At 38.6% G+C, this 27,774-nt stretch overlaps 1 protein-coding gene across 6 annotated transcripts in view; it reads right to left on the bottom strand.

Moving 5' to 3' along the window:
• The window catches only part of RASAL2 (RAS protein activator like 2), a 261,261-nt gene that overhangs the window by 105,352 nt on the left and 128,135 nt on the right, over positions 1-27,774 (bottom strand). For 5 of the 6 annotated variants that reach the window (XM_084789182.1, XM_084789183.1, XM_084789184.1 and 2 more), the window contains exon 3: positions 26,579-26,702. In XM_084789182.1, coding sequence (XP_084645308.1) covers positions 26,579-26,702 — 124 coding nt within the window. Of the gene's footprint in view, positions 1-7,369; positions 7,715-26,578; positions 26,703-27,774 lie in introns of those variants that run through there. The other variant, XM_084789187.1, reaches the window with a different exon arrangement.

Raw genomic sequence — 27,774 nt, 5'->3', positions numbered from 1 at the left:
CTGAATAAGCAAATCAGAACTTATCTACTCTGCAACTGAAGGATATTTTGGTAGTTTATGATTTTTTAAGGCGATTTATTTATCGTATAAGAGTGCTTTATCTGCAGAAGAGGGCATCAGATCACATTATAGATGGTTGTGAGCCACCATGTGGTTGCTGGGAATTGAACTAAGGACCTCTGGAAGAGCAGGTGACACTCTTAACCACTGAGCCATCTCTCCAGGCCCATGATTTTTAGCTATCAAAAGCAATGCAGTTACAGCATCTTTGTACAGGCTTCTCAGTTGGGTCATAGAGAACCTGTCAAATGGTCTCCAAAGTAAAAGTCCTGATTTGTACTCTGAGCAGTCGTGTGTATGGTTGCTTTAATTCTTTGGTCTAGATTCTTAGCAGCACATGTTATTTTCTGGTTTTGTTATTTTCAGCATTTAGATGGGGCATGATCCTATTTTGGGAGCTTCTCTCCACAGACAGCATGGCCTCCTGTGAAATGCACACTCTGGTCTTGCCTTTTTCTTACAGATGTGTACTGAGTGTTAGAATTTTCAAATGCCTTTTTTTAGATATCTGAGAAAATGTAATATAAACATCATTAAGACTAAGACTAAACCCACAGAGCCTCAAACCCTTTCCATTCTTTTACAAAGCTTTAACATGGATAGAGGAAAAAAAAAGTCTATATTTACATGTTAAAATATTATACCAACAAACCAAATAATCCAAGTAAAAAATGGGGTAGAGAGCCAAATAGAGACTTCACAACAGAGGAATCACGAATGGCTGAGAAACACTAAAAGAAATGTTCAATGTCATTAGTCATCAGAAAAATGCAAATCAAAATCCGAGATTCCATCAGACGGTCAGAATGGCTAAGATAAAAAACTCAAGTGATAGCACATGCTGGTGAGGATGTGGAGAAAGGGAACACTCCTTCATTGCTGGTGGGAGTGCAAACGCATACAACTATTTTGGAAACCAGTCTGGTGCTTTCTCAGAAAAACTGGAAATACTACTAACTCAAGACCCAGCTGAGACATGTGTGGTGGCGCACATCTTTGATCCCAGCACTCAGGAGGCAGAGGGATCACTGTGAGTTTGAGGCCAGCCTGGTCTACAAAGAGAGTCTTAGTTAGATGGACAAGGCTGTTACACAGAGAAACCATGTCTGGGGGGGGGGGGGGAAGGGAACCACCCATATACTCAAAAGATGCTCCATCATACTCCAAGGGCATTTGGTTCAACTGTGTTCATAGTGGCTTTACTCAAAGTAGCCAGAAACTGGAAACAACCTAGATGTCCCTCAACCAAAGAATGAACTAAAAAAAATATACTACATTTACACAATGGAATACTACCTCAGCTATTAAAAACAAGAAAATTGTGAAATTTGCAGGCAAATGGATAGAATACAAAAGATCACCCTGAGTGAGGTAACCCAGACCCAAAAACATACACACACTGTATGTACACACTTATAAGCAAACATTAGCCATATATTACAGGATAAACATACTACAACTCACAGTTCCTAAGAAACCAAGTAACAAGGAGGGCCCAAGGGAGGCCCACCTTGAGTCTCCCTCAGATGGTGAAATACAATGGACAGTGGACGTGGAGGTAGAGAGGAAACTGTATAGGAGAGGGTGTAGGGAGGGAAACGAGGCAGTGGGGATCAGATGTGGAGATAACAGGGAGGTTTGAGGGCCTAGAGAGAAAAGGGAAACTGAAGGGGGATGGGAACCACTGAGACAAGCTGGAGACCTGCGGCAGGGTTGGTTACAGGGAAGATATGGGGGTGTCTCTAGCTGAGTCTCCTAGCTGTGGGGGACATGAGACTGAGGGGACACTATGTAGCCAGGCAGGGCCTATAGAGGTGAGGTGGGAGGGCACCAACCCACCTATAAAACCTTCAAACCAAAATTTATCCTGCCCATAAGTTGTGCAGAGATAGAGTTGAGACTGAGGGACTGACCAACCAATGCCTGGCCCAACCTGAGACCCATCCCATGGGAGAGAATCAACCCGACACCATTAACGATACTTTGCTAGGTTTATAGACAGGAGCCCAACTTAATCTTTCTCTGAGATGCCCCATCTAACAGCTGATCAAATCAGACTCTGAGGCTCACAGCCAACATTAGGCATCCTGTGGAAGAGTGGGAGGGAAGGACAGAAGGACTCAAGGGGACAAGGACACTACAAGAAGACCAACAGAGTGAACTAACCTAGATTCATGGGGGCCTACAGAAATGGAAACACCAACCAAAGAGTATGCATGGACTGGACCCAGGCCCCCTACACATACGTAACTGATAGACAGTTTGATCTACATGTGGGTCCCCTAGTAAGTTGAGTGTGTACTGTCTATGACATGGACTCTGTTGCCTGCTTTTGATCACTTTGCTCTAATGGAGCTGCTTGCCTGGCCTCAGTGGATAAGGAGGAGCTCAGTTCTGATGTGACTTGGTGAGCTGGGGTGGACTGGGGGGAGGAGGACTTCCCTTTTATTAGAATGGGAAGGGAGATGAAGAAGAAGGTGGGAGGGAGGAATGGGAGGAGAGGAGAGAGGGGCTATGACATGGATGTAAAGTGAATATATACATTAAAAATAAACACTTGTGAAAAAAATATTACACCTTCTGGGAAGCTGTCCTAAGTCACAGCACATTAAAGCAACGAGACAGACTTTCCAGGCCCAATATTTAATTAAAATTTCACTGCCAAATAAAATTTGTGGCTATTCACAGTCAGATGTGCTTCTGGGGCAGGGAGGGAGGCTAGTGATATGATTGGCTGGATTTTTCTCCTAAGGAAAAACTGTTTGGAAACCTAGATTTCTGCTTTTAAATGCTCTAGCATTTGACAAACAAAACAAACAAAATAAAGCAATGTCATCAAGGCCTGCCCTAAGCAGTTCCACTGAGGCATGGAGGATTTGCATGGTCTTGCAAATGCTGCTGCAAGGAACATTAGTTTTATTTCTTTTAATGACAGTAACAACTCCTGGGATTTCTCCTTCTGGAGATGGCTATGAGAATGGCATAGGCTCCAATTTAAGGGGAAGGTTGCCATTTTTGCAAAGTTACCTATAAAAGTTGATCATCAATAATTTACTGAAAATTGTTTTTAAAAAGGAAAAGAAGAAATAGAACTAGAATAATAAAGGCATATTTCAAAAATGTTAGCAGTTAAAGGCAGGCAAATAGTTACAAGTAAAACAATGTGGCACTTACCATTTCAAGTTGCTTGTAAAAGGCTCCAAAAGAAACTTAAGATGTTTGTTAACACACACACACACACACACACACACACACACACACACACACACACACTAATAAAATATTTTAATTTGTTAAGTATCTCAAATTTCAGTTCTGGTGGAGATTCACTCCAACAATCAGACTAATATGTGGTACTCCCTGTCGCATTGATTTTCTGTACTCTGAGACAGCACTGATGACAAGTGTCTGTTAGGAACTCACAGAAAGCAGGTCCTGTGAGGGACTGCTTTAGCTGCTACAGAGGGAGCACACTGTTTCCTGTCCTGGACTCAATACCCCTAACTCACACCGTTTTCACACAGGTGAGGGTTCTTTGTGGCTCTTCCTATGTTTACTGTAGCACACCATTCCTCTTTATAAATTCCATTTCAGTTACTTATTTGACATTTAATATTCTAGGTGTTCTTGAAAAAGGGAACTATTTAAGTAGGGATTCAAACATCTTAGCTTTCCTATTTAACTCAAGACACTAAATGTCAAACCAGTTACACAAACTCATTTGAAATATTTTAGGAAAAAAAGTAACAATTCTCCTTGTCTTCAGATAGCTAACATAGTAAGCAGCAATGGTGGACACAGGTACTCCTTTCCAACTGGCCTCAGGCCGTCGCCGTTTGCCTGTACCTCTCTACCGCCCACCCCTGGTAAAGACCTCTAAACGGAACGGCAACCTGCCTGCTCCTGGCAGCTCAAATTGCTTGCTTTCTAAGACTGGACATGAGAAAGAACAAGCAGAAACAGGTAGTTCTCCTTCTTCAAAGAATAAGGAGAATCTAATGTCTCAAGGCATGCTGTAGACTCGTTATCTGTAAACCACTACGACCAGTGAGTAGAAGCTGCCGCCCAAGTCCAGGCGCTGGCAGGCCTCCTCCTCACCTTCACGTTCATACTGCCTGTGATGCCCGCAGCCCGGGTCTGCGCGGGGGACAGAAAGTGCCAGAGAAGACAAAGACCTTCATGTGAATTTTGATCTTTGACTCAGTTAAGCTCTCTTGTCGTGTATGCACTGCTGAAGGCTTCTGAACACAAGCTGACCGCGGTCACAGATAAGCAGGAGTCTCGGGACACCATCAACACCTGAAAGTCTCAGGTAATGGGAGAATTCACACTACGTGCAGAGCCATGACCAGAACAGCAGAGCAAAAAAGACACAGCTCCTCCTCCTCCACTTCTAGGGGTGTAAAATGAGGGAGTCACTTTTCACCAAAACTGAAACCCAGAGAAACGCAAACAAGAACAACCACGAACAACCAGTAGAGAGCGGCAAAGAGCCCAAGAGAAACACACAAGGCTGTACCAAGCAGTGCTCCTGTTCAGCCCGGCTGAAGGGGCAGACAGGAGGCCCTGCTGAGGAGGACTGGAGCTGTGTATGGATAACCATATCCCCCTCATGAGTAAATAATCACCTTCACAATTCAGGGTGTTACATATACTCACTTCGTGCCTATGTCCCTGATCTTTTGCCTTCACTTTATTTGAAGAGACTATCCTTAGAGATTTTATCAGAACACAAAATAGAATTAGTTATACTTCAAGAGATAGAAAGAAACCAGTAAAAAGAAATGCTTTGAGTGAGCCAACATTTTTATTAACTATAGTTTAAAAAAATATGAGTGCAGAATGGCATGCCTCCTTTGGGACCTTAATACATAACCTGCATTTATGGAAATATATATAGCTAAAGAAATTTTTAAAACTAATGCTATTGGGGTGGGGATCTTGAGTAGTGGAAATGGTCCTTCTAGGAAATACTAATCCAACTGCCTCCTGTACACAAGAGGCATTCCTCCCTCCTGCTCCACACGGCCCTGCCTTATTCCATTCCCATTTAAAACTGATACCTTGTCGGGTTTTTTCCCCCATGCTACAAAGCGTAAGCCTTGACTGTCTGGATTCACATATAGACGAGAAAAGGACACTTGCTTCTTTTTCCAGCACAGTTGTGTAGTTCATACTAATTAGGTTCATTAGTTTTGTGGTTAAGTTGGTTAATAGTGGTTCATTTCAACTTACGTCAGTAAAAATACTACCAATAGAATGACTTCTGATCAGTCCTGGCATAAGAAAACAACACCTGGGCCAAAGGTCCACCTGAATCTCCCCTACTCTCTCTATCCTGTAATGTACACAGGAAACATAATATTCATACAAATACCTCAGCAGTTCTTTTACATATCTTAAGAAGGAATATGTAAACTGAGGACAAACCCCAAGCCTGACATAGTTAAACCTAAATACTATTAAGTTGTATGGACTATTCTGTCATTATTTTCAGTCTTCGGACATCTATAAACAGTGTACTTAACTAATGGGTCTTCTAGTAGGACAAACAGTCAACAGTTTCTTGTTTCCTACTCAGTGGAGAATTCACTTTGCAATGGTTTCTGAGATAGGCCACAGCAATAATAAAGCTATTTCTTACACACTACTGCCCATCTCCCACATCCTTGTAAATCAGCACTGAATTACACAGCCCCAGCCCCATACTGGAATGAGCAGGTTAGAAATCAACACAAAAGAGTAATGTGTCTTCAGTGTGCGTATAGCTAAATCAGACTAACTCGTTCCTACGAGTTTTAAAGAGCCATGACAAATTCTTTGGGCGGTGACTAGCATTATTATTTAGCTCACTAGACTAGAGTGGCTTTCATCACAATAGTCTCCAGAAAAATGGAAGGGGCAACAACTTTTTAAAGAGACTATATGACAATGTATAAAGACAGATGTTCACTGCCCTGGCTTTCCAGAACCTCCAATTAAATTATCCTCTACCACATAATTCATGAGGTTAAAAACAGAGATCTTTCATGAACGAAGAGAAACAGAACTGAACCCTGAAAAACTACTGGTCCAAATGGCTGAATCCTTTAAAACTCTACCTTGTCCTTCTTTAAATTAATATAGGAAAGAAGTGAACTAGGAAGATTTTGTTTTTGTTTGCAGTAAAAATAAAGGTACATAAAATAGAGATTTCCATATATGAAATTTACTTCTACAGAAAATTTCTAAGACTTCAAGTCTTTAAAAGAAATTATAATCAATTTTAAGAGTATTAACTTCATATACAGATGTAAAAATGATATTTATGTACTTACTGTGTAACTTAATAAAAATAGCATATAAACTAGGCATTTTCCTTAACTACAAGCCATTTTCACCTTCTAACAAGCATTTAATTTATAATTGGTTAATATATAATTTAAGAATATGTATTAAAAATAATTTGATAATAATCCTCAATATTTTCTCCCTATAAGATTTTAATGTGGGTTCATAATACAACTGACCTATATAGGCAATAACTCATCAATTATGAGACTAGCAACTGTAGTATAGATAAAATGTAAGGTTTAAATATAAATAGTACCATACAAAAACCAAACAAATAAACCAAAATAATAAACTGAGAATTAAAAAAATCTAGGTTTTTACTTAGCAGGTACCAAAGTCCTTCGGTTTCAGTGTTCCCACCGAAAATGAAGAGAATGGGCTACAGACAGTTGTTAACATCCCAGATTTAACTTTCATTGAGTCAACCAGTTAAAAATCTATAAATTATCATCTGCTGGTATGGAATATTAAAAGGCAGCCTTTTGTAATCAGAACAAGTACACTTTCCATATGAATACTCTCACTGTTGTCTATAAATCTAATCTGTTGGACTTTCTGAATGACAATTACATTCTATAGAGATTCAAGCAGCGCCCTTAATGTCTCGCTGAATGTTAAGTATATTCTGTCTCTCTCAGAAGTGAGCTCTATCTGTTCTCAGATATCTTTGTACTTCATTAAAAATTTTGAGGCAGACTGAAGTAAATATCAGTTTCATACTGTACTGTTAAAAGAACAAGCAAATGTTGTGTCTTAGTACTCGGCTACGTTCACTACTCTTTTAATTCCAGACGGATGTTTTTGTGTTGGATTTCCTGCTGGTGTACTGACAGTCTCTACACATATTTCAGTAAACACACAGAAATGAAAACCAGCTTTTTTAAAAATTCAAAACTCATGATGGCAAATACTACTTGCATAATATAAGCACACTGTCTTAACTATGTACAAACATTTAATTCCTGGCAGTTCTTACCTGGAGTCTGCATTCTTTGAAGTTTCTGGGTGTTGCTAACATGATCTTTCCGGCATGCCAGTCAGAAACTCCAGACACTGTGTATAGTACCCGCCTGTGCTTGCTCTCCTGTTCTCGCGCCCCTTTGCTCTCACTCTGTGCCTCAGACAGTTAGGAATGCAGAAAAGCCAGAGCCAAAGCCAGGCAAACGCAATCCACCCCCTTCCTTTCTCTTGCTGGAGAGCACTAAACAATGGCCACTCTTCCTCGCTCACTCACCACTGAGTCTCTCTCATTAGCACTGAGGACACAAAAGTGTGGGAGAAGCAATGCAATTTACCCAGAGACGTAACTAGGTTTTGTTTTTTTCTGTCCCCAGGGTGGGAGGACAGACTGTGCTGCTTTTTGTGTATTCTAAAAAGTAATTTTTTAAAATCTACTTCAAAATCTGTCTCATTTTAAGGCTAGGAAAATAAAGCTAATTTCAAATTATTAGTTTTAAATGTTACTGTGCTAAACCAACACAAACTTTTTAAAGTACAAAAATGGGGTAAATCTTACACAGACATACCAGTATCTTTAAATTACTTTATTAATCAAACCAATTTAACTTCTCATGATAGATCTATCTTCTATTTTAAAAGGTTTTTATCCTATAAGGTCCTTTGTTCAGACCTTAAACTAGAATTTCATTTTATAACAAAGAGTAGTAACTGAAGAATAATTTTATACACCCAGACATTCTACGAAACTAGTTTCCTATTAGGCCTGATGAAATTACAGATAATATCACTGTACTCAGCCATCATTTGACTCTGTTCTAAAATAAGACACACTCCCAGCGTATTTTTCTACACTCCAAAAAGAATGGAAGGCAGTTAACAATGTGATCTTCATTACCAGTGTGAGGACCTGACACATTACACTGCGGCTCAGTGGCTGAGGCTAGCATGGCGAGTTATCATAGTAGACTCCGTGCGCCACTTCAGGGAGTGGAGCAGAGATCAAAAGAGGCCAGCCTGTGAGCTGCTGTTTACCAGTGAGAGATTCACACTGCACTGCGCCTATCTACACGTGCATGTTAAATGTAACATATGAGCTTCACACTAGCTATTCATATATACACGGTCATGTATCTGTGCACATACATGTGTTAGGGAATGTACACCTATCGTTTGGCACTACTTTACCTTTCACCCTAAGTCTCAGTAATTTAAATAACATTTATTTAAGAAAAAAATTAAAGTGAATGGACACTGTACTGGGCTTATATTTAGTAATATTTATTATCACACTGTCTACTGTACAAAGTACATTATACTTTGCTCATATGTATAACTTCACTACTCTCCTTTGATAAAATTTCTCTTTTTTTAAATATATTTTATTAATTTATTCATATTACATCTCAACTGTGGAATTTCTCTTTTAATTCCATCACAATTTAGGTATTTTTAAAAGCTAGTCTTATACTACATTTTGTCTGCCTTTACTTTCAGTTTCCTGTTTCCACTTCATAAAAACTACCTGCTCCTTTAATCCTACTACTTAATATGAAAGGGGAAGAAAAGCATAGCCAAATATTATGCAGAGACAGTCAAACTGATGGCTTGCATATGAAGACTTGCTCTCCAGATTTCTACCCTGCCCTATACAAGACAAAACAAAACATCAACTTTTATCCAACACAAAATTACATCACTATAAATTGCTGTTTATAGCTGATCTTAGAGGATACAAAGCACAATGAAACCAGCTATTCATAGCAGCAATTCAAATAAATAGATAATGATTCAAATAGATAAGACAATTCTATTTCAGAGAATTAAGAACAGTGGGTCTACTTCCCCTTGGTGGGGAGGCCTGGTGGCACTCAGAGAAAAGAATAAGCAGGCTACCAAGATGAGACTCAATAGCCTATGACCATATAATGGGGGAGGAGGTGCCTCTTGGTCACTGACCCGGGGGGTGGGAGGTTGGGAGATGAGGGGCAATAGGGTGAAAGCAGGAAGGAGGGAGGAATGCGAGGATACAAGTGATGGGATAACAATTTAGATGTAATCTGAATAAATTAATAATAATAAAAAAAAGAACAGTGGGTCTAAGTCACAGGAAGAGATTTCAGCTAGAATAACAAACAAAATGGCAATCTGAGTTGCTGAGTTGTGAGAGTGAGCTCCAAATTCTTCCCAAGCAGTAGACTGCCCATGTGATAGGAACACTGTAACTGAGCACTTCTCAGACTTTGCTCCTAATACTAAGCAACACTAGCATTATGTTATTTACAAGAGAGTACAACAATCTCTTCCCAAATGACAAGAGAAGTTCATGTATAGAATCTCAACCATGGGGCTGGAGAGATGGCTCAGCGGATAAGAGCACTGTCTGCTCTTCCAGAGGTCCTGAGTTTAATTCCCAGCAACCACATGGTGGCTCACAACCATCTATACTGGGATCTGATGCCCTCTTGCATCATGTGAGTATACATGCAGATATATCCTTCATATATTAAATAAATAAATAAAATCTTTTTAAAAAAAGAATCTCAACCATGGCATTTTCTTCTGAAATATGTTTTCTAAAACATTAGACTCCACTATTACTTATTACTCTTACAAAAGCTTTAAAGGGTAGTGAATTCAGGTCAGTAATGGCACTGTCAGATATCTAAAGGAAAGTTATAAAACTACTTTATTGTATTCTAAAAAGACATTGACTTTCTGCAGTTCTAATACTTGAAAAAAATCTTGAAAATATCTGAGGTTCCTCATTGAGAAAATTTTTCTTAAATATAAATGTTATTCCATTATTCAATAATTTTCAAAGCAGATGACACACTATGCTTCAGTAACTGCCACAGAGCTCTTGTTGCTCTGCCAGTCCTGTCTGCTTTATTTATCCTTCAAATTCCAGATTCACAATTATTTTCTTAGTATAGTGTAGACACATAGCCAGAGTTGAGCATATCCTCTTGCACGGTGTCTCTTTTCCTGACCTGGCTCTATTTTTTGTCACAGTCCTCACTATCTGATATCTATAGCACGTAGGTTCTGATGTCTAATGTCCCCTTTCCCCACCACAATGTGAGGGAAATGCTCGGAACTGAAAGATGGTAGGAGGTTCCATCTTGCTTTCCACATATCTCTAGACCTTATTAAAATATGCATGGCAGCAGTAGGAGCTTAATTGATAGACAGGCAAAAGGATGAATACATTTCATTTATCAGAACTTTAAAAAAAAATCTTAGTACACTTTAGAATAACTTTAAAACAGGGATGACCACACATTTATTTCCTTTGTTACAGTTTAATTGAAATAGCCAAATGAAGACAGCAGAATTAAATATCAAGGAAAGGTAATTACTCAGCTAGGACCTATTCATAATGGGCAAAATCCTGGCCAGCAGAAGTTGTTCCCAGGAGTACTGTCACCTAATTTCACTGCGGAGATGCCCACAGTCAGCTGCTATGCTGCCTTGGTTAGGGAAATGCAGCTTCTGAAGTGGACACTTAACAGTTAGTTCACTAATGTTTAATCCTCCATTACAGCACTAGGGCGTTCTCAAAACTGCCAGGAAACATTAGCAAATGCTTAACTATGCAGTCATTAATAAGCTACAAAGTACCTAACGTCCATGGCCATGCAAAAAAATCCTTGTCTGGGTAGGTACAGCCTTAGAGAGTTTGGTGGAGTTTTTGACAATCTAGAACAGTCCACTTGGTACCAACCATGTTCACTTTGGATAGACTGGGCTACTTAAGACATTTTATTTATGTTATAATTATTAAGTTTTACATATTACCCTGAATAGGTAATTGAGTAGGGTATTCTTGACTAATCTATTTTACAAAGTCCAGCTCCACCACATTACTTAATGTATGTTTGTATTAAACTGCACAAAAATGTACTTTCCTAATTGAAAAATGTCAAAAGACGGCTGCCACTATAGCTCAGTGATAAGAGTATATTCTAGACATACACTAGCCATGGGTCCCCATCTCCCAGTACAGCAAAACCAAACAAACAAAACCAAAACAACAATAAAAATATCATCAATGACTAATATTAATTAAGCACTGAATGAATGGCTGAACTAGATGACTTATAAAAGATTCTTCCAGATTCAATCCTGTAACTTTATATTTCAAACAAGAGAAATATTGTAAGTCAGTTCCAAAGTTCTCCAATCATGAACCAGCATAATTCCCTCTTATTGAACATCTTGAAACTTTTTGTTTGTTTGTTTGTTTGTTTGTTTTCAAGACAGGATTTCTCTGTGTAGCCCTGGCTGTCCTGGACATAGACCCGGCTAGGCTTAAACTCACAGCAATCCACCTGCCTCTGTCTCCTTGAGTGCCGGGATTAAAGGTGTGCTCCACCATGCCCAGCTGAACATCCTGAGACTTAATATAGTTATAATATATTTACACTAGGCCCCAAATGTTCCTCATCGTAATGCGAGTAATGGGGCAAGGAGTACACACGTGTCTATTCACTGCTATAACCACAGCGTCAAGTCTACAGAGTAAACAAAAAGCTTGGCACAGACAAAAGTTGACTCCTAGAGGTTTTATCTAGGCATAATATCAAATTTAGTACCATTAAATGTTGTCTTTAATAGAAAGCCAAGGGGATTTTTCTAGTTACAAATCAATGAAATAATCTATTTTGTCAAAATTTGAAGACTGTAGATAATATACTTCCATTCATGCCTAACACAGTACAGTTTTGAAACTCTTTGTTCCAGGTATAGATTCAATGTGCTGCTAGACACTAAAACTCTGAATTACAAACGCCTTATTTTTAAAAACCAAAAAGAACGCCATTTAGTTAATTTAAAACTTACATATCAAATCTACTCATTTTTAAACAAATCAATGGGCAAGCAATTCTTTAGCACCTAGCCTCTCCTCTTCCAAGCAGTAGCAGACCCCAGGAGCAAGCAGGCTGAAGTGTACAGCAGACTACAGGCTCTGGCTCTTCCTCTCCTGCATGCTCCCTCTCTCGAACAGCAGATGGGCCATAAACACAGCTTTTGTAACGACAAACACAGCTTTTCTTAATGTTGCCCTACAGGGAAAGGAATTTTGATAATGTGGTCTTCCTACTGGATTCTTCTAAGAGTTCATATAGAAAAAGAAATCATTGTTTAGAATCGCTGTGACAAACACCAAGCCGCCCACTTATTCAGAAATGCCACTACATTTTAGTTCTTAGTTTAATTTCATGTAATGCAACCACAATAGAAGACCAAAATTTCCATTACATTATATGAACAGCATCATTTCCATACGTTTAGTTAGGACACTTGACAAACATAGAATATTTAGGATAGCCATGGGTTTCTTTTAAACTTCAGATTTTGAAGCAGATGTGGTGGCGCACATTTTCTCAATGGCTTAAAAAACAAATCCAAGGTTGCCAGTTAGGGCTGTTTATCTTCTATTGAGCTATTCTGCTTTCACAACTCAAACATTATTGTCGTCGTCTCATAAAACACAAAAGCAGACTACTTCCGGTACAAATGATGGTCACAGGTATGTGGTCTCTATGTCTACACAATCTATTTAGATAAAAGATTAAGCCTTTTGCTACAGTAAGTCTTTGACATTTCATTGGTAATATATACATGTAATAAAAACACATACATATATTACATAGTTCAAAATACTTCATCAAGTAGTTCATTCAATTTCTATTATTACCTCACAAGTAACTGAAGCAAACTAAACTTCAATAGAAATAAAAAACAAGTCATAAAACATTTTTAGTTGTGAGCCTAGCCTTTAATGGATGAGTCATCTCTAGTTCCATAAAGCATTTTAAAAAGAGAAACAACCTAAAAGTAAATCCTAAAGCTAATTTCCTATGGAACTGAATTCCAAAATAAACAACCTAAGAAACAAATAGTAGTCATCTACCCATTTTACAGATGAGAAGATAGAGACACAGTCAAGCTCAGTGAGTCAATGCCCCATCTCAATGTGGTAGCACTAGACTGTATACTCGTATTGGCTCTGAGTGCTAGTCCAGAACCACTGTGGTACCACTGAACTACTTCTCTGCATTTTTCTGTGTGGCTGGCATTTGGAGTTTTGTTTAGCCTCTTCATAGCTTCCTGTACCTTTTATATTAATTGTATATGAGTTTGCAGATTATACCAAATTTGATTAATCAGCAGAGATTCTTTTCTTTAGTGTATAATTATATTATGTAATATATATTAAAACAATTTACTGAGTTTTTTGAAAAGGCATTATACATACATGCTTTTTCATATATTTCAGTAAAGAGATCTACAATAGACAGAATTCAAAAGATTTTTTGATGTGTGAGCAGCTTCAGAACATTTGCTATCTTTTTTATAATATTTTTTATTTTTTACATATATTTATATTATTACACATATATAAAATAAACTATATACAGCAATTACCATGTAACAATCCAGAATTATATTAATGTTACATTCATAGTGTTTTGGCTATTTGTATTTGGCAATCTTGAAGCAAACATCTTCCTAGCTTGCTGAGTTTAAAATTCTGAATGTAAATCATTTATCTATTATATCTTATCTCTGTCAACTTAAAACATCTATCTAGACCTAAAAACATCTTAACTACCAAACAACTAAGCTTAATTGTGAAACTAAAACTATTTGGTTTTCAACCCCATCAGAGATTCACTCAGGTAATTAATTTTATTCCTTCTCAAGTCTCTGATGGGGCTGAAGACCAAATAGTTTAGTTTCACATTTTGTTTTGTTTTAAAGGCAGAATACAATGCAATAAATAAGAAAAGCGTTGGTCCCAAATTGTGTACTCTTGACAAGCAATCCAATTCAAGAGAGAATGAGAGCATCTTTTCCTCAGTTTTATAGTTATACTTTTGTCCTTTATCTTTAAAACATACTGATGCTGAACAGGATAATAGATTTAACTAGACCACATCTTTTATAAGAAACAAACACACTGTATTGGTTACATACTCATAGTAGCTTTGTTATGTAGATATTTTATTATTTTTTCCTGGGGGGGACTATATTTATTCTTTGGTGAAAGATTTTTAAAATATGCCCCCTCTTTTCTTTCTTTCTTAACTGAAAATAGATTGTCTTCCCATATGTACATTTTGGTTATGATTTCTATTCTCTCAGCCCCATCAGATTCTTTCCACTTCCCCACCAACCCAAATTCACCTTTTCTTTCTCTTTTTAAAACACAAATATATAACAATAACAATACATACATACATACATACGTACGTACATACATACCTACCAGGATATGACAAAATAAACCAACTGAGAAAAAAAGAGGCAAAAACACTGCAAAAAACATACAGATAAGCAAAAAGCTATCCATCTATCTGTCTGTCCATTGTCCGTCCGTCGGTCCATCCATCCATTCGTCCATCCATCCATCTATCCATAGCACTGTGAGACAAAAACTCCTCCAAAAACACCACTGAGTTATTTTGTGTTGGTCATCTACTGATGTGCATTGGCTCTTAAGTTTGTATAACCAGTGATACTCTATCAGAGAAAACTAAGTTTTCTTTTGGGAGTGGTTATCAACTGGAGATAGATGAGGGGTAAGTGAGAGATGGGAGCGTGTGCCTACGTCCCCTCTTATTACTGGGGCCCCAAAACATCTAGCTTAGTTAGACTTGTGCAGGCCCTGTAAATGCTGCCATAGTTTTGAAAAATCCTTAAGTGTACTGGTCCTACTGTGTCTAGGGGGCCACTGGCTCTTAACATCTTCCCAGCTCCTTTTCCACAGTTCCCTGAGCTCTGAGGGGAGGGATTTGATGGAGACATCCCATTTAGGGCAGAACATTCTGAGGTCTCTTACTCTCTGCACATTGTCTAGTTGTGGGTCTCTAAATTTGTTCCTATTTAGTGCAGAAGAAGCATCTTTGATGATGGCAGAGCACGATACTGATCAATGAGTGTGGCAGAATGTTGTTAGGAGTTATTTTATTCCTGCATTCATTAAGCAGAACAGTATTATATGGTTTTCCCCCTAGGTCTGGCCTATTTATTCTCAGAGTTTGTTGTTGTTATTTTGATTCTGTTTTGTTTTTCAAGACAGGGTTTCTCTGTGTAGCCTTGGCTGTTCTGCACTTGCTTAGTAGACCAGGCTGGCCTCAAACTCACAGCGATCCACCTGCCTCAGGTTTTTGGCCTCCCAGCAGTAATAGACACAGGTTCTATTTCATGGAGCAGACCTTAATTCTGATCATCTAGTGCTGGTTACTCTGACAACTTTTGTGACAGTGTATTTTGCAGGCAGGACACCATTGTAGATCAAATAATTTGTGGTTGGATTGGTATTTACCTTTTTCCTCTGGCAGTGTGCAAAATACCTTCCCTTCCTCTCTGTTTTTTGTTTTTTTGGGGCTTTTTTGTTTTGTTTTGTTTTTAAAGAAAATCAAATCCCACTCTCTATGAGTTGCAGCATACTGAAGGTCCAGGTAGATGCTTACCATCTTAGGCACAGAGAGAGTTCTTATCTATAGCACACCTGTGTACCTGTAGCTTATACATGCTAACCTCATGGACTCCTGCAGCTGTGCCTTGTGGTTGAAGAATATAGTTGTGAATTTGGCCCCATGAGGTATTATGCAGTATATGGGCTTTGGTGGAGCCTTAAGTTTGCTGTTGTTAAACTAAGTTTAGTGAGATGCTATATACTGGGTGGACAACAAATCATCTAAGGGCATACTCGATGAATTCTCAATTACACTGAAAGAGTGTGGTGGTCTATGGTTTGGTCAACTTTGGTTACTCCATACAAGTTACTCCAAGTTTGGCTTTTGAAGCATGCAGCTCTCAAAATGTCTAAGAAGAAAGCTCAGTTGTGTTCTCCAAGGGTGCTGCTCCTCTGAAAATGAGATGATACTACAAACTAAGATGAAGTATGGCTGCTTTGAACATGCTGTTGAATTATTATATTAAGATTGTGGTTCCTAAGATGAAAAATTGTTGCACAGGAGATGTTCTAGTTAACTGTTTCTCACCTGATGATTCTGTGATCCTCAGGCCTCCAGAGACTTGGCCCCTGTGTGAACTGGACTCTTTGTTGGGATCATGACTGACACTCTGGCTCCCTGAAGTTCTACCTTGTGATTCCTTCACTCTCCACCATCTGAGATGCCAGAGCTCTGAAGAAGCAGCTTGGTAACTCAGCAGACACACATCAATCTGCTTATTGATCAGTTTGGTGAAAGTGCAAAAAGCCTTTATATATTTGACAGTAGGAAACTGTTGGCTCCTGATGAAATCACTGAAGTGCCCTTGCTTACTACTCAGACTTACTGAGGAAACAAACCCATCCATTCACTTAGAAGAACATCTAATACCAAAGGAAAACCTCAAATTCTTTTTTTTTTAATAAATAACTTTTATTTTCCTGCTCTATTTTTTAAAAATGCTTTTCAAAATAAGGTTTCTCTGTATAACAGTCCTAGCTGTCCTAGAACCACTTTTGTAGACCAGGCTAGCCTCAAACTCACAGCGATCCACCTGCCTCTGCTTCTCCAGTGCTGGGATTAAAGTTGTGCACTACCATGTCTGGCCTGAAAACTTCTTATATGGGGAAGAATTAATTTGTGATAGGTATTTTTAACCTTTACACCTGAAATATCAATATAACAAAAGTAATAAGACCTTTTTACTCACTTATTTTTGAAGGAGCTGTCCTCCTAACTCTACATGCATGTCACTGTACATGTGCACCCACATGCACACAACACACACATACACACACACACACACACACACACACACAATACATAAATAAATGTTAAAAAATTTATGAAGGGTGATGGGATGGATCAACAGGTAAATGTGCTTGCATTAAGAGAGTAAAATGTTATTTAATTAGGTATTATTTTCTGAGATATAAACTATGGTATAATTACGAATTCTGATACAGCATAACATTAATTATCACCAATAAATAAAAATATAGTAGAACAAAATCTGAAGGAAAAAGACACACTGAAAGATGAGAGGAATGAAATTTTTAAATACTTATTGATTTTACTCAATAATAATGAGTAAGGGGGAAATAGATGTTAGTTATTGAAATTATGAATTAACTTTCAGTCTGTGATAGGAACTGAGACAAATGTCTTTTTCTGAGCTATGGGTTCTTCATTCTTATTATGGAAAACATAAACCAGCCTATTTAAAAACAGTGCATGTGAGTCTGCAAAGGTGAAATTTCTTTAATTTGTTATATAACTGAGAATCAGAGGCATACTAGATTTAAAGATATTACTTTGGCCTAAATGTAATGGCTCAGATTCACTACTAAACCCAAAAAAGCATAAGAAAATACAATCTAATTTGTTAACCAGGGTAAATAAAATTCATCCTTGACTTTCAGCCCTGTGCTGTCACTAATGTCAAATAATTACCTGAACCAGCCATCTTTTCTCCTATTTAGCAAACTCGCCCCCCAGCTGTATCTAGCATTGTGGAAGTAGTGGTTAAGTACCTATGCAACTCAATTGTTAATGTGCTCTTAATCATATGGGGCTTAGAAGTATATCTTTCTCACTTATTTTCAGTAACACCAATATGCTATTTTGTTAGCTCTATTCCTATCTCTGGTTCCTAATAGACTCATCTGAATCTCTTCATAATTCCTAATTTTAGAACAGGTTACAAAGGATTTGTGTAAATATGCTTTTTTACTCTTTGATACCAACACTCTAGCAAAATGAGGAAGAAACATGTAAATAATGCTCTTTCCTTTATTTCCAGCGGTCATTTCGGTATCTTTTTCCTTTTCTTCTGGTGAATTTATCTTCTTACTCTTCTGGTATTCTCTACTCTATAAAGTTAGAAAGTACCAAAGGAAAAATTGAAAAATATTATAAAGAGAAAGAAAAGATGAAATAATGGAAATTTCCTTTGTAGCTCTATTAAATAACAGTTAAACTGGGTAAAAGTGAACATGGAAGTTACCAGGAAGCAACAGGAAAAGATAACATGTACGCTTAAGAGAGAAAAGGCAACCACAACAATTCAGCAAGAGATTTATGAGAAGCAGGGAGCTCTCTTTGTTAACAATTGTTACTACAGAGATCACTTAGCAGGTGGGTACCAAGGGGCTCACAAAAACAACACAGCAACCCACTTCATCCCTGGATGAAGCTTTAGTCTGCTTTGTGCACCACTAAATTAAATTCTCCACCAATCTGATTTATAAATCCTATCTGATATGCAAAGACTTTGGTGGACAATTTAGGCAATCCTGTATTATGGGGTAGGGTGGGGAGGCACTCAAGGGGAAGTGGTGCCAGCCTACATTGGTACTTAGGTAGTTTTGCTTGATTTACCTGAATCATGTAGTTTCCTTTCCCTTTCAGAAAAGATCCTGAGTCCTTACGGATCTAGATCAAGGCTCTATAATAACCCTAAAAGCCTATTATAAACAGTTCCATCACACAACAGACTGTTGAGTTATTCCTGTACTTTAGAGGAGAAGAATTTGTCCAACTATGCAAATAAAAATGGAAAGGACAATCTCGTGAGATACAGAAATAGAATGTTTTCTGAGAGCTCAAATATAAGTTTAGTGCATTTCTTTCATGCACCAGTCACCTGCTTAACCTGAGCTACCTCAGAACAACCTGGTGACTGCCGTGGCGATGCCTGAGTGCATACATCACAGACCTGTCGTCTGCAAGATTCCCATCTAGTCACTAAGGTACACACCAACGACTTTCTGAAAATATAAGGGCACACAGCCAAATATTAATAGTCTAGCATGGGTGAACTCTCCTGCTGGAGAATGCTGACTGGCATAATGAAGGGAAAGACCGCCAAGGGATGACAGCTAATCTGGTCCTTAGGACAGAGCACATTTCCATACAAAGGTGGACGGACGGGCAAGCATTGCAGGCTGATGGCTAATGTGAGCAAATGCCATTGTGTCTGAGACTGCCTGGAAAACCTGAGGCAATCCAGTTAGGCAAGAAGCCGAGGTAGCTGTGCAAGGAGGGAACGACGGCACTACAAAACTAAGTCTAGCCCCAAAGACCTTCTGTGCCTTTGAAAATCTCATCCTTATAGTACAGAAAATGGAGATATAATAAAGGTGTTTAAACAAAGGAACTACTAAATATGATTCAATTAGTCCTCTAAGGAAATGCCAAACTTTGAAAAAAATTTTAGTGGAAAAAAATTGAGGTAGAAACACATATAGTGGCCGTACAAACAGAAACAGCTATCACTTGAGAACTGGTTATGGAGACAGGAATGAGGAGGGAAGCTACAGAGAGACTGGGTTTGGATTTGACCATGCCTCTTGTGCTGCATTTTTAAAATAAGAAAACAAGGGAACTAAAATCTCATGAATTATCTTAACAGGCTTTCTGTTAACAGCCAGTGCAGTGGGTTCACACTCCTAAAATACAGTTTTAAAAACTAGTGTTTCTTCTCTCCAGCCATTCATTTCTACAGCTTTGTTTTATTTACAGTAACAAAAGAAACAGATCTTCCTGAATAAGGCTAAAAACTTCTTGATATGTTTAGATTAGGTTACTCTATTCTAATAAACTAGGAAAAAATCCTTTGCTTATGCTTCAGGAATGCTGTAAAGGATATGTTCTCACATGAGAAGACCCGAGAATGCCTTTTTCCTACTCTGGTTCCAAGGAATAATTTTATTATGTTTCTTGTAGTGTAGGATAATTAAAAGTTAGAAGAATATTTTTAAAAAAGTTTGTATCATTTTACCAGTTTTCCAAGTATTAATAACCATGAGCCTAGTAATATTAGACTACTAAAACAATTGTTTTAAATTTAAATTTCCATGTTAAAGATTTATTATTTTGTGAGTATATGTATAAGATTGCATGAGTTTATGTACACCACGTGTGTTCTCACTGAAAAGATTTGGCATTAATGGTCGCCCATGTATGTCTCCTCCTATCCTCCCAGAAAGTATATTTTTATGTTTGGTAATCTCATGTGTAAAATTAGTAGCTCACTATTCTAAATTGTTTTTATTTGTGCATATGGATTAAGCGGTGTTTGTTTTTTTTTTTCTGTGAGCAGTATATAAATTTACATTTACTTTGTTGTTAATACATGTATGTAGTTTAGAGTTCACTGGCTCTACGCAGCCTGCTAAAACAATAATCTAAAGGCCTACATTTAACCAACTTAAGAATGTTTTTGAATTGTGTGTGTGTGTGTATGTGTGTGTGTGTGTGTGTGTCTGTGTGTTCAGAAGATAACTGTGGAAGTCGGTTCTTTTCTTTTCCCATGTGGGTCCCAGAAATCAACTTAGTCAGGCTTGTTAACAGGCAGCTGATAAAAATCTCACTAACTCTCCAAACAAATTTTCTTCTTTGAAAAAAAAAACTACTTTTATCCATCATAGCTTTTTTGTTTGTTTATTTTTCAAGACAGGGTTTCTCTGTGTAGCCTTGGCTATCCCAGACTCACTCTGCAGACCAGGCTGGCCTCGAACTCACAGTAATCCACCTGCCTCTGCCTCCCAAGTGCTGAGATTAAAGGCATGTGCTACCACACCCAGTTCGTAACTATGTTTTAATAGTTAGCCTATATATTAAATATATTGCTATGTATTTTTAAAATTTCCCTTTTTGACAGTTTTAACCTTCTACGAAAGAATTCCACTTTCTGCTTCTCCAATAGCACTCCACTAACTACACTCACACCTCATTCGCCTTGCTGTATGGTTACACAGTAAATGTGTCAAGAATAAACAATATTACAACTCTGTGTATTCCTGAGACTTTAGCCACATAGTAAGTCCTATGTATAACACAACTATGAGGTTAAGAGAATAGATCCCAGAGGTAAAGCTCCTAGATTCACATCTTATCTTTGTCATTTACCAGCACTATCATTTTTATTTATAAAAAATTACAGAGACCTGCCTGCCACCAAGCAGCAGTGAAGGCAGGCAGGTGCCACTACAATGACCAAGTATGCGGTGGAGAGAGGGGAGAGAAAGAGAAGCAGAACGGTTTGGGTACTATGAAGAGAGGTGGACTTGGAGACACAAAGGTGGTGAGGAACAGCCTGATGTGAGTAGCCTAAGCTGTCACCTGAGCCCATGGTGATATCCCAGCCTATGCTGCCCCTGAGAGCAGTGCCTGGGTCTGTGGTCCTGCAGCAGCAGGGGTCTATGTCAATGTCCATGGCCCATGTTATACCAAAGGCCATGTAGATGTGCCTGGCTTGGGCTGTGGGCTTACAGGCTGTGACCATGTAAGATATCAGGGGGCTGCATGGAGCTGCCCTGGCCCCTCACAGCTGTGGCACTCAGGAGACCTGGCCTTGGTGGCATGAGCATATGAGAGCAGGCGGGCTATCCAACTCGGCTACCTTCCAGGCCCAGATCCAAGGCTTGGAGTTGGCCCAGCCCAGCATCTACCCAATGTATGAACTGCTGGAGCACACGAAGGGGCTGGTCCTGTAGCACCATGCTGCAGGATCTCCATGACACAGGGCAACAACAGGACATCTGAGAGGAGGCCTGGTGAGGATCCGGGATTGATAGTGTAGCAGGAGCCAGAGGCTTCAAAACAGACTAAAAAGGCTGCACTACATGACACATTGTGACATACTGCAACTTGCAAGGCGAGGCGATTTTGTTTTCTTTGGGGAGGGGTTGCAAGGGCAGATGGTGGGTATGGAAGGGTGGAGAGAAGAGAGGAACTGGAGTGCATGGTGTGAAATTCACAAAGAATCAGTAAAGTTTTTTTAATTAATGAAAGGATACTGATATGCAGCCTAGGATGGCCATGAATACAGCGATAATCCTACCTCAGCGTCTACAAGAATCAACACCATGCATAGCAAAATCTTTACTATTACTATTTGTTTTTTTAAAGATATAATGTCACAGAGTCCAAGCTGACCTAGAACTCATTATGCAAGCAAGGATGACCTTGACCTGTTGATCCTCCTACTCCTACCTCCCGAGTGCTGGGATGACTGGTACATGCTCCATCCTGAATATGCGATTTGCGCATGGTAGGTAAACAATCTACTAACTGAGCTACAATCCCCAGTTTAGATACTTTACTTGTGGTTGCCACATTTGTATGTACACAGTAATGTTTAGTTAACATACACACCAAGTAATGATCATTTCAGGATAATCAGAATACCTATCACCCTAATGTTTTATCATTTCTTTGTGGTGAAAATATTCAAAATCCTCTTTTGACTAGAGATAAACAACGTATTCTATGTAATTTTGTTTACCCTGCTGTGTTGCAGGACCTCTAACCAACTGCCCTCACATCCCTTCCAACCTTCAGCTCCACCCCCATAGATAACCATTATTCTACTCATAACTTTTATGCAATTGGCTGTTTAAGATTCTAATTATGAGTGAAATTGTGCAGGACGCGTGTATCTTTCACTATCTGAAGTACTTACCTAACGCCATATAGGGACACCCATGTTGATTCTGTTGTCAGAATTTCATATTTTTATGGCTGAACACTATTCAGGTTTATTTCTAGCTAATCTTCTAATGCGCATAATCTCAGTACCATGTAGAATCTAAAAGACTTGATCTCAATGAAGTTCAGAGTACATTTGTATTTACACAGCCTAGAGATGGGCTGGGGTAAGTAAGGGAGGAGCTGGCCAGTGGGTTCTAAGTCACGGTTAGAGACGAGCAAGATGTTCAGGAGTGCTTTCACACAGTATGGCGACTGCAGATAACAACAGTTCACTCTAGAGTTCAGAAAGCTAGAATGAAGGGTTTTTACAAATTTATATCATTAAAAAAATAAATGTTTAATGACACAGGTATTCTTAGCCATTTTTTAATACTACGCAACAACATGCATTTGGTAAAGTACTTTGCTTTTAATTTCCCTGGTATCTCAAAGATCCAGATACCCTTGAGTCTTGGGATTTGTTTCTTCCCCCTGAAAATATGACTACATGTTTAAGTAGGAAAAGCAGTAAAATGGAAAAGAGAACACGACCCAGAAATTAACCATCTGCTTCCAAGTTGTAAGATTCTGCAGAAAAAATGACATTGATGTGTGGTTTCTTCATTGGCACATCAAGATCTGGCTCTTTCAAGTACTTTTTATCACAATGTAACTTAGCTTTTGGTGTATGTATGGGGTGAGGGTGGGGGGCAGAGGCGCACATATATGCATGCATTTGACTTTTTTGTTTTCCATATGCTTGAAGGATGGAGTCTTTAAAGTAAAATCCTTTACTATAGCTTTTCTTGGTTTGCGGAAGGAGTGTAAGTTCAGTGTGCTATTTCTATCTCTAGAAATCCATGATGAATCTACTCATTCTCCCTTCCTATCTGACCTCTAATCACAGCAGTGTTTTATTAATATTAACATGTGCTAATGTACACTAATATTACCAATTAGCATACACTAAAATTATGGTACACTAGCAGTGTGTTAGGGCTGATTCAGGGAAGCCCTAGCCAGGAGTGGCATTGGAGAGGGCTCTCCTGCCTTGTTCTTAGGCACCAATCCCTAGATTTTGAATGTCCAAACTGGGAACAACAACCCCATGATAGTCTGTCTGCACAAAGGATTTGAACGAACTAGTTCTTTATTTGAGACATTTTACTGCCATCTACTGGAAAACTATGGAATAACTACAAATTGTATGACAATGGGATGAAAGGTACCCCTAGTCACTTTCACAGAGATGAGCTACCTACTGTGCCAGGATAGAGGATAAGAGAGCAAATCAGAAAGGCCTCTTCTTGTCAACTGGCACACCTGATAGGGCAGTAGGTAAAAGTAGCTCTGCTATGGTGCTGGCTTGGTGAATGTCAGTGTCCCATCACAAGTGACAAGCCTTAGGGAATAAGTGCTTCTAGTAGCAAAACTAACCTGCGGTGTTAGATGTCAGGTAGTGGTTAGTGTTGGGGAAACAGCAGGAATTGAAGAGGGAGCAATTTGACAAGCTTCTGGAATACTTTCAATGCCCTTTTTGTTGACTTAGGCAGCGGTCACACAGTTCATGCCTACTTTGAGATAATTCATTAAGGTGGACAGTATTAATTTGAGCCCTTTCCTGTATGTTCTTCCTCCTCCTCTTTCTCCTTCTGTCTGTCTGTCTGTCTGTCTGTCTGTCTCTCTCTCTCTCTCTCTCTCCCTCCCTCCCTGTCTCTCTCTCTCCCTTTCTGCCTGCCTGCGGTGCTAGAGACTGAATCTAGTCTTCGTGCACCCTAGGCAAGCTCTCAAACATTCACCACAACTCTATCTCATAGGCTTTCATTTATTTACATCCTTTGTATAATTTTCTGTGTAGAAGTTTTACACACCACATTTGATTTCTTTTTTTGTTTTGTTTTGTTTTTTGAGGCAGGGTCTCTTTGTGTAGCCTTGGCTGTCCTGGACTCACTTTGAATACCAGGCTGGCCTCAAACTCACAGTGATCCGCCTGTCTCTGCCTCCCGAGTGCTGTGATTAAAGGCGTGCGCCACCATGCCCGGCATTAGATTTCTTTTTACTAGAGAGTTATCATCTTGTGATAGTCTACTAAGCATATTAATTTTTTCGATTCTACTTGCTGGCATATAGAAATGGTGTAGAAATAACTAATCTTTAAATACATCTTTTGTTTCTATCTGTATTTTTTCTATTTTGTTAAATTAAAAAAAAAACCTAAAACCCTACTATATTCATTTTTTAGTCTTCAGACTAGCATCTACTATTACAAACACAAGTATTCAATGGGAAATTCAACAGAAGGTAATCTTGCCTAAAGAAAATTCACCAGGGAATAAAAATAAAACAGGGTAACTATCTAATTCAAGACTCAACTGACATGTAAGAGAGGAATATCTCCAGAGATAAGCTTCGCCCTCCTCATACTAATGAGGGCAAATTTCAGTACTAATTTTAGGATTAGGAATAGTACCTGGAACACAATAGACACTTTAACAGCTTATTACACAGTCATTAGGTGGCTTCTCTAGAACTCTGTAATAATTCTTCAGACTATGATTATATTTCCTTAAAACTTAAAACACTTTTCAATAGAGCAGAAACAAAACAAAACAAAACAAAAAGGAGAGATGGTGGCTCTTGGCCAGTCTGTATATGTGGAATATCAGTTCATGTGAAATAAAATGAGCTTTAAACTGTTCCCACCCCAGTGAGTTTTCAGTACTCTGTGGGTCTGAACTGGCTGTAACACAGGATAAAGAGGCTCCAAGTAAACATGATGACTGCAAATACATTTTCTCCAAATAGTAAACTTGAGAGAGAAAATTTGCTAATACTTCTAAAAGGCAGAAAGTTTTACAAGACAGTAAGAGAAATGGAAGTAAAAAAGATCTAAATTCTGACATTTAGACAATAAAGCCCAAACCTTATTTTTGAAAACACAACCCAAACCACAAAACTGTAGACACTGACCTCCACCACAGATGACTTTATTTACATGCTATGTATCTAATGAGTAAGATATGCACGGATTATTAAATATACAACAATGCAATGTAAGAACCCCCAAAGCAGGTCCTCTTTTTCAAAATGTTTCATTATTTTAAATTGTGTATTCCTGTCTGTGCCAGTTTAATTATTTAAATACTGCAAAACAATAACGAAACACCAAGTGATATGCAGAAGATGTACAATGGGGGAAGGGCTAGCTGCTTTGATACTGAAAAATTCTTTTGTAATATAACAGCTGAAATGTGATCTTGTTTGGGATGTTTTTTATTTGGGGAACAGTGTGATCTAATGCTAGACGGGTATTCTATCAGTAAGCTCTCTCCAACTTGAAATGGAAGGAGTTAACACTCTACTTGAGCCATGGGTTTGAATATAGCTGATGGAAAGCACGCAAAACTAAATTAGCCTACTCTGACATCCACAAAAACATCAGCAGCTATGACATGGTGTGTCTATGCCCTCACAAGTTACTAAGACAACACTACCAATGCTCCGAAAACACAGAGCTGAGCAATAGTGCAGAGATAGGCCATCCAACGTGCGTACACCAAACAGCAATCTTACTGGGTAGCATGCAGATAAGTTTTATTAACATACAGTAACTGCTGTTGCTTGGTTATAACTCGGATGAACTTTAAGTCTGGATTAATAGGCTATTGATTTGAACACAATGGTTTAATGGGAAACATACAATGATTTATTTTACTGTAGCAGTGACAAATCCATAAGTCATCCAAAAAAAAGTAGAGATTTCTTTCCTTTCTTTAGCTTACCTAGTTTCGTGGTGCCCTCTGGTGGGTACTCTGGAAACTGACCTTCTGAAGGGACACTGACAGTTCTCCTCAGGCATCGCCCTTTGGTGGAATCTGTCTGTTGCTCCTGTCCTTCCACAGGTATCTATTTAGACAAGGAAAAAAAAAAAATGAACTTGTCTAAGTACTTTCTGAATGAATAAGGTGTTTAATTAATGAAGACAGCAGTGTGGGATGAGATTTGAAAGTAGGAGGAATATAGCAATGAAGTATACACTCGGGAGGCAGAGGCAGGCGGATCGCTGTGAGTTCGAGGCCAGCCTGGTCTACAAAGCGAGTCCATGACAGCCAAGGTAACACAGAGAAACCCTGTCTTGGAAAAAAAAGAAAGAAAGAAAGAAAGAAAGAAAGAAAGAAAGAAAGAAAGAAAGAAAGAAAGAAAGAAAGAAAGAAATATGTTAAGAGATTACCAACCCCTCTGCAGGAAGCTGCTCCTTAGAAGGAGAAGCACAGGATGAAGAAAGGCAAGCACGTAACTTAGCTTACCTGGAGTCTGTATGAATCCTATCTAGGAGGGAACACACTCTGGAAGCTCAGTGAACAAAATAAAACCCACACATTCTTCTGTACCAGAAACTTGTTTACAAGCTTTAATTTTATCTAACATTCAAAAAGGCAAGTGTTGAAATAAAAGCTGACCATAAGAATCAAGCTTCAGGGGGCTGGAGAGGTGGCTCAGTGGTTAAGAGCACTGCTCTGCTCTTCCAGAGGCCCTGAGCTCAATTTCCAGCACCCACACGGCAGCTCGTGACTATCTATAATGAGATCTGGCGCCCTTTTCTGGTATACAGGCATACATGTAGGCAGAATGCTGTATATGTTATAAATAAAAAAAAAAAATCAAGCTTCAAAATCCTCTGAAAAGGGAATTGTTTTTGTTAATAATTTTAAATAAAATCACCCAGCTTTTTTTATTCAGCATTAGAATCAAGTACTTAAGTAGAGTTGATAAAATGTATTTCCAATGCAAACATATATAGGTTTTTGCACAGATACAAAGATAAAACATATTTTATCCCAAAGAGATGACTGTTTCTATAATAAAAAATGTTTTTCTGCTATGGTTTCAAAAGCATACTGAATGGTTGTTTGAGCATGTGAGTGAGAACTATGAATGTGTTCTTGAAGCCTTCTCCAGTGGGTTACTATTACAGCGT

Source organism: Acomys minous, assembly GCF_964271855.1.
Source record: "Acomys minous genome assembly, chromosome: 1".
Taxonomy (NCBI): domain Eukaryota; kingdom Metazoa; phylum Chordata; class Mammalia; order Rodentia; family Muridae; genus Acomys; species Acomys minous.
This window is presented reverse-complemented; position numbering and strand designations above follow the sequence as displayed.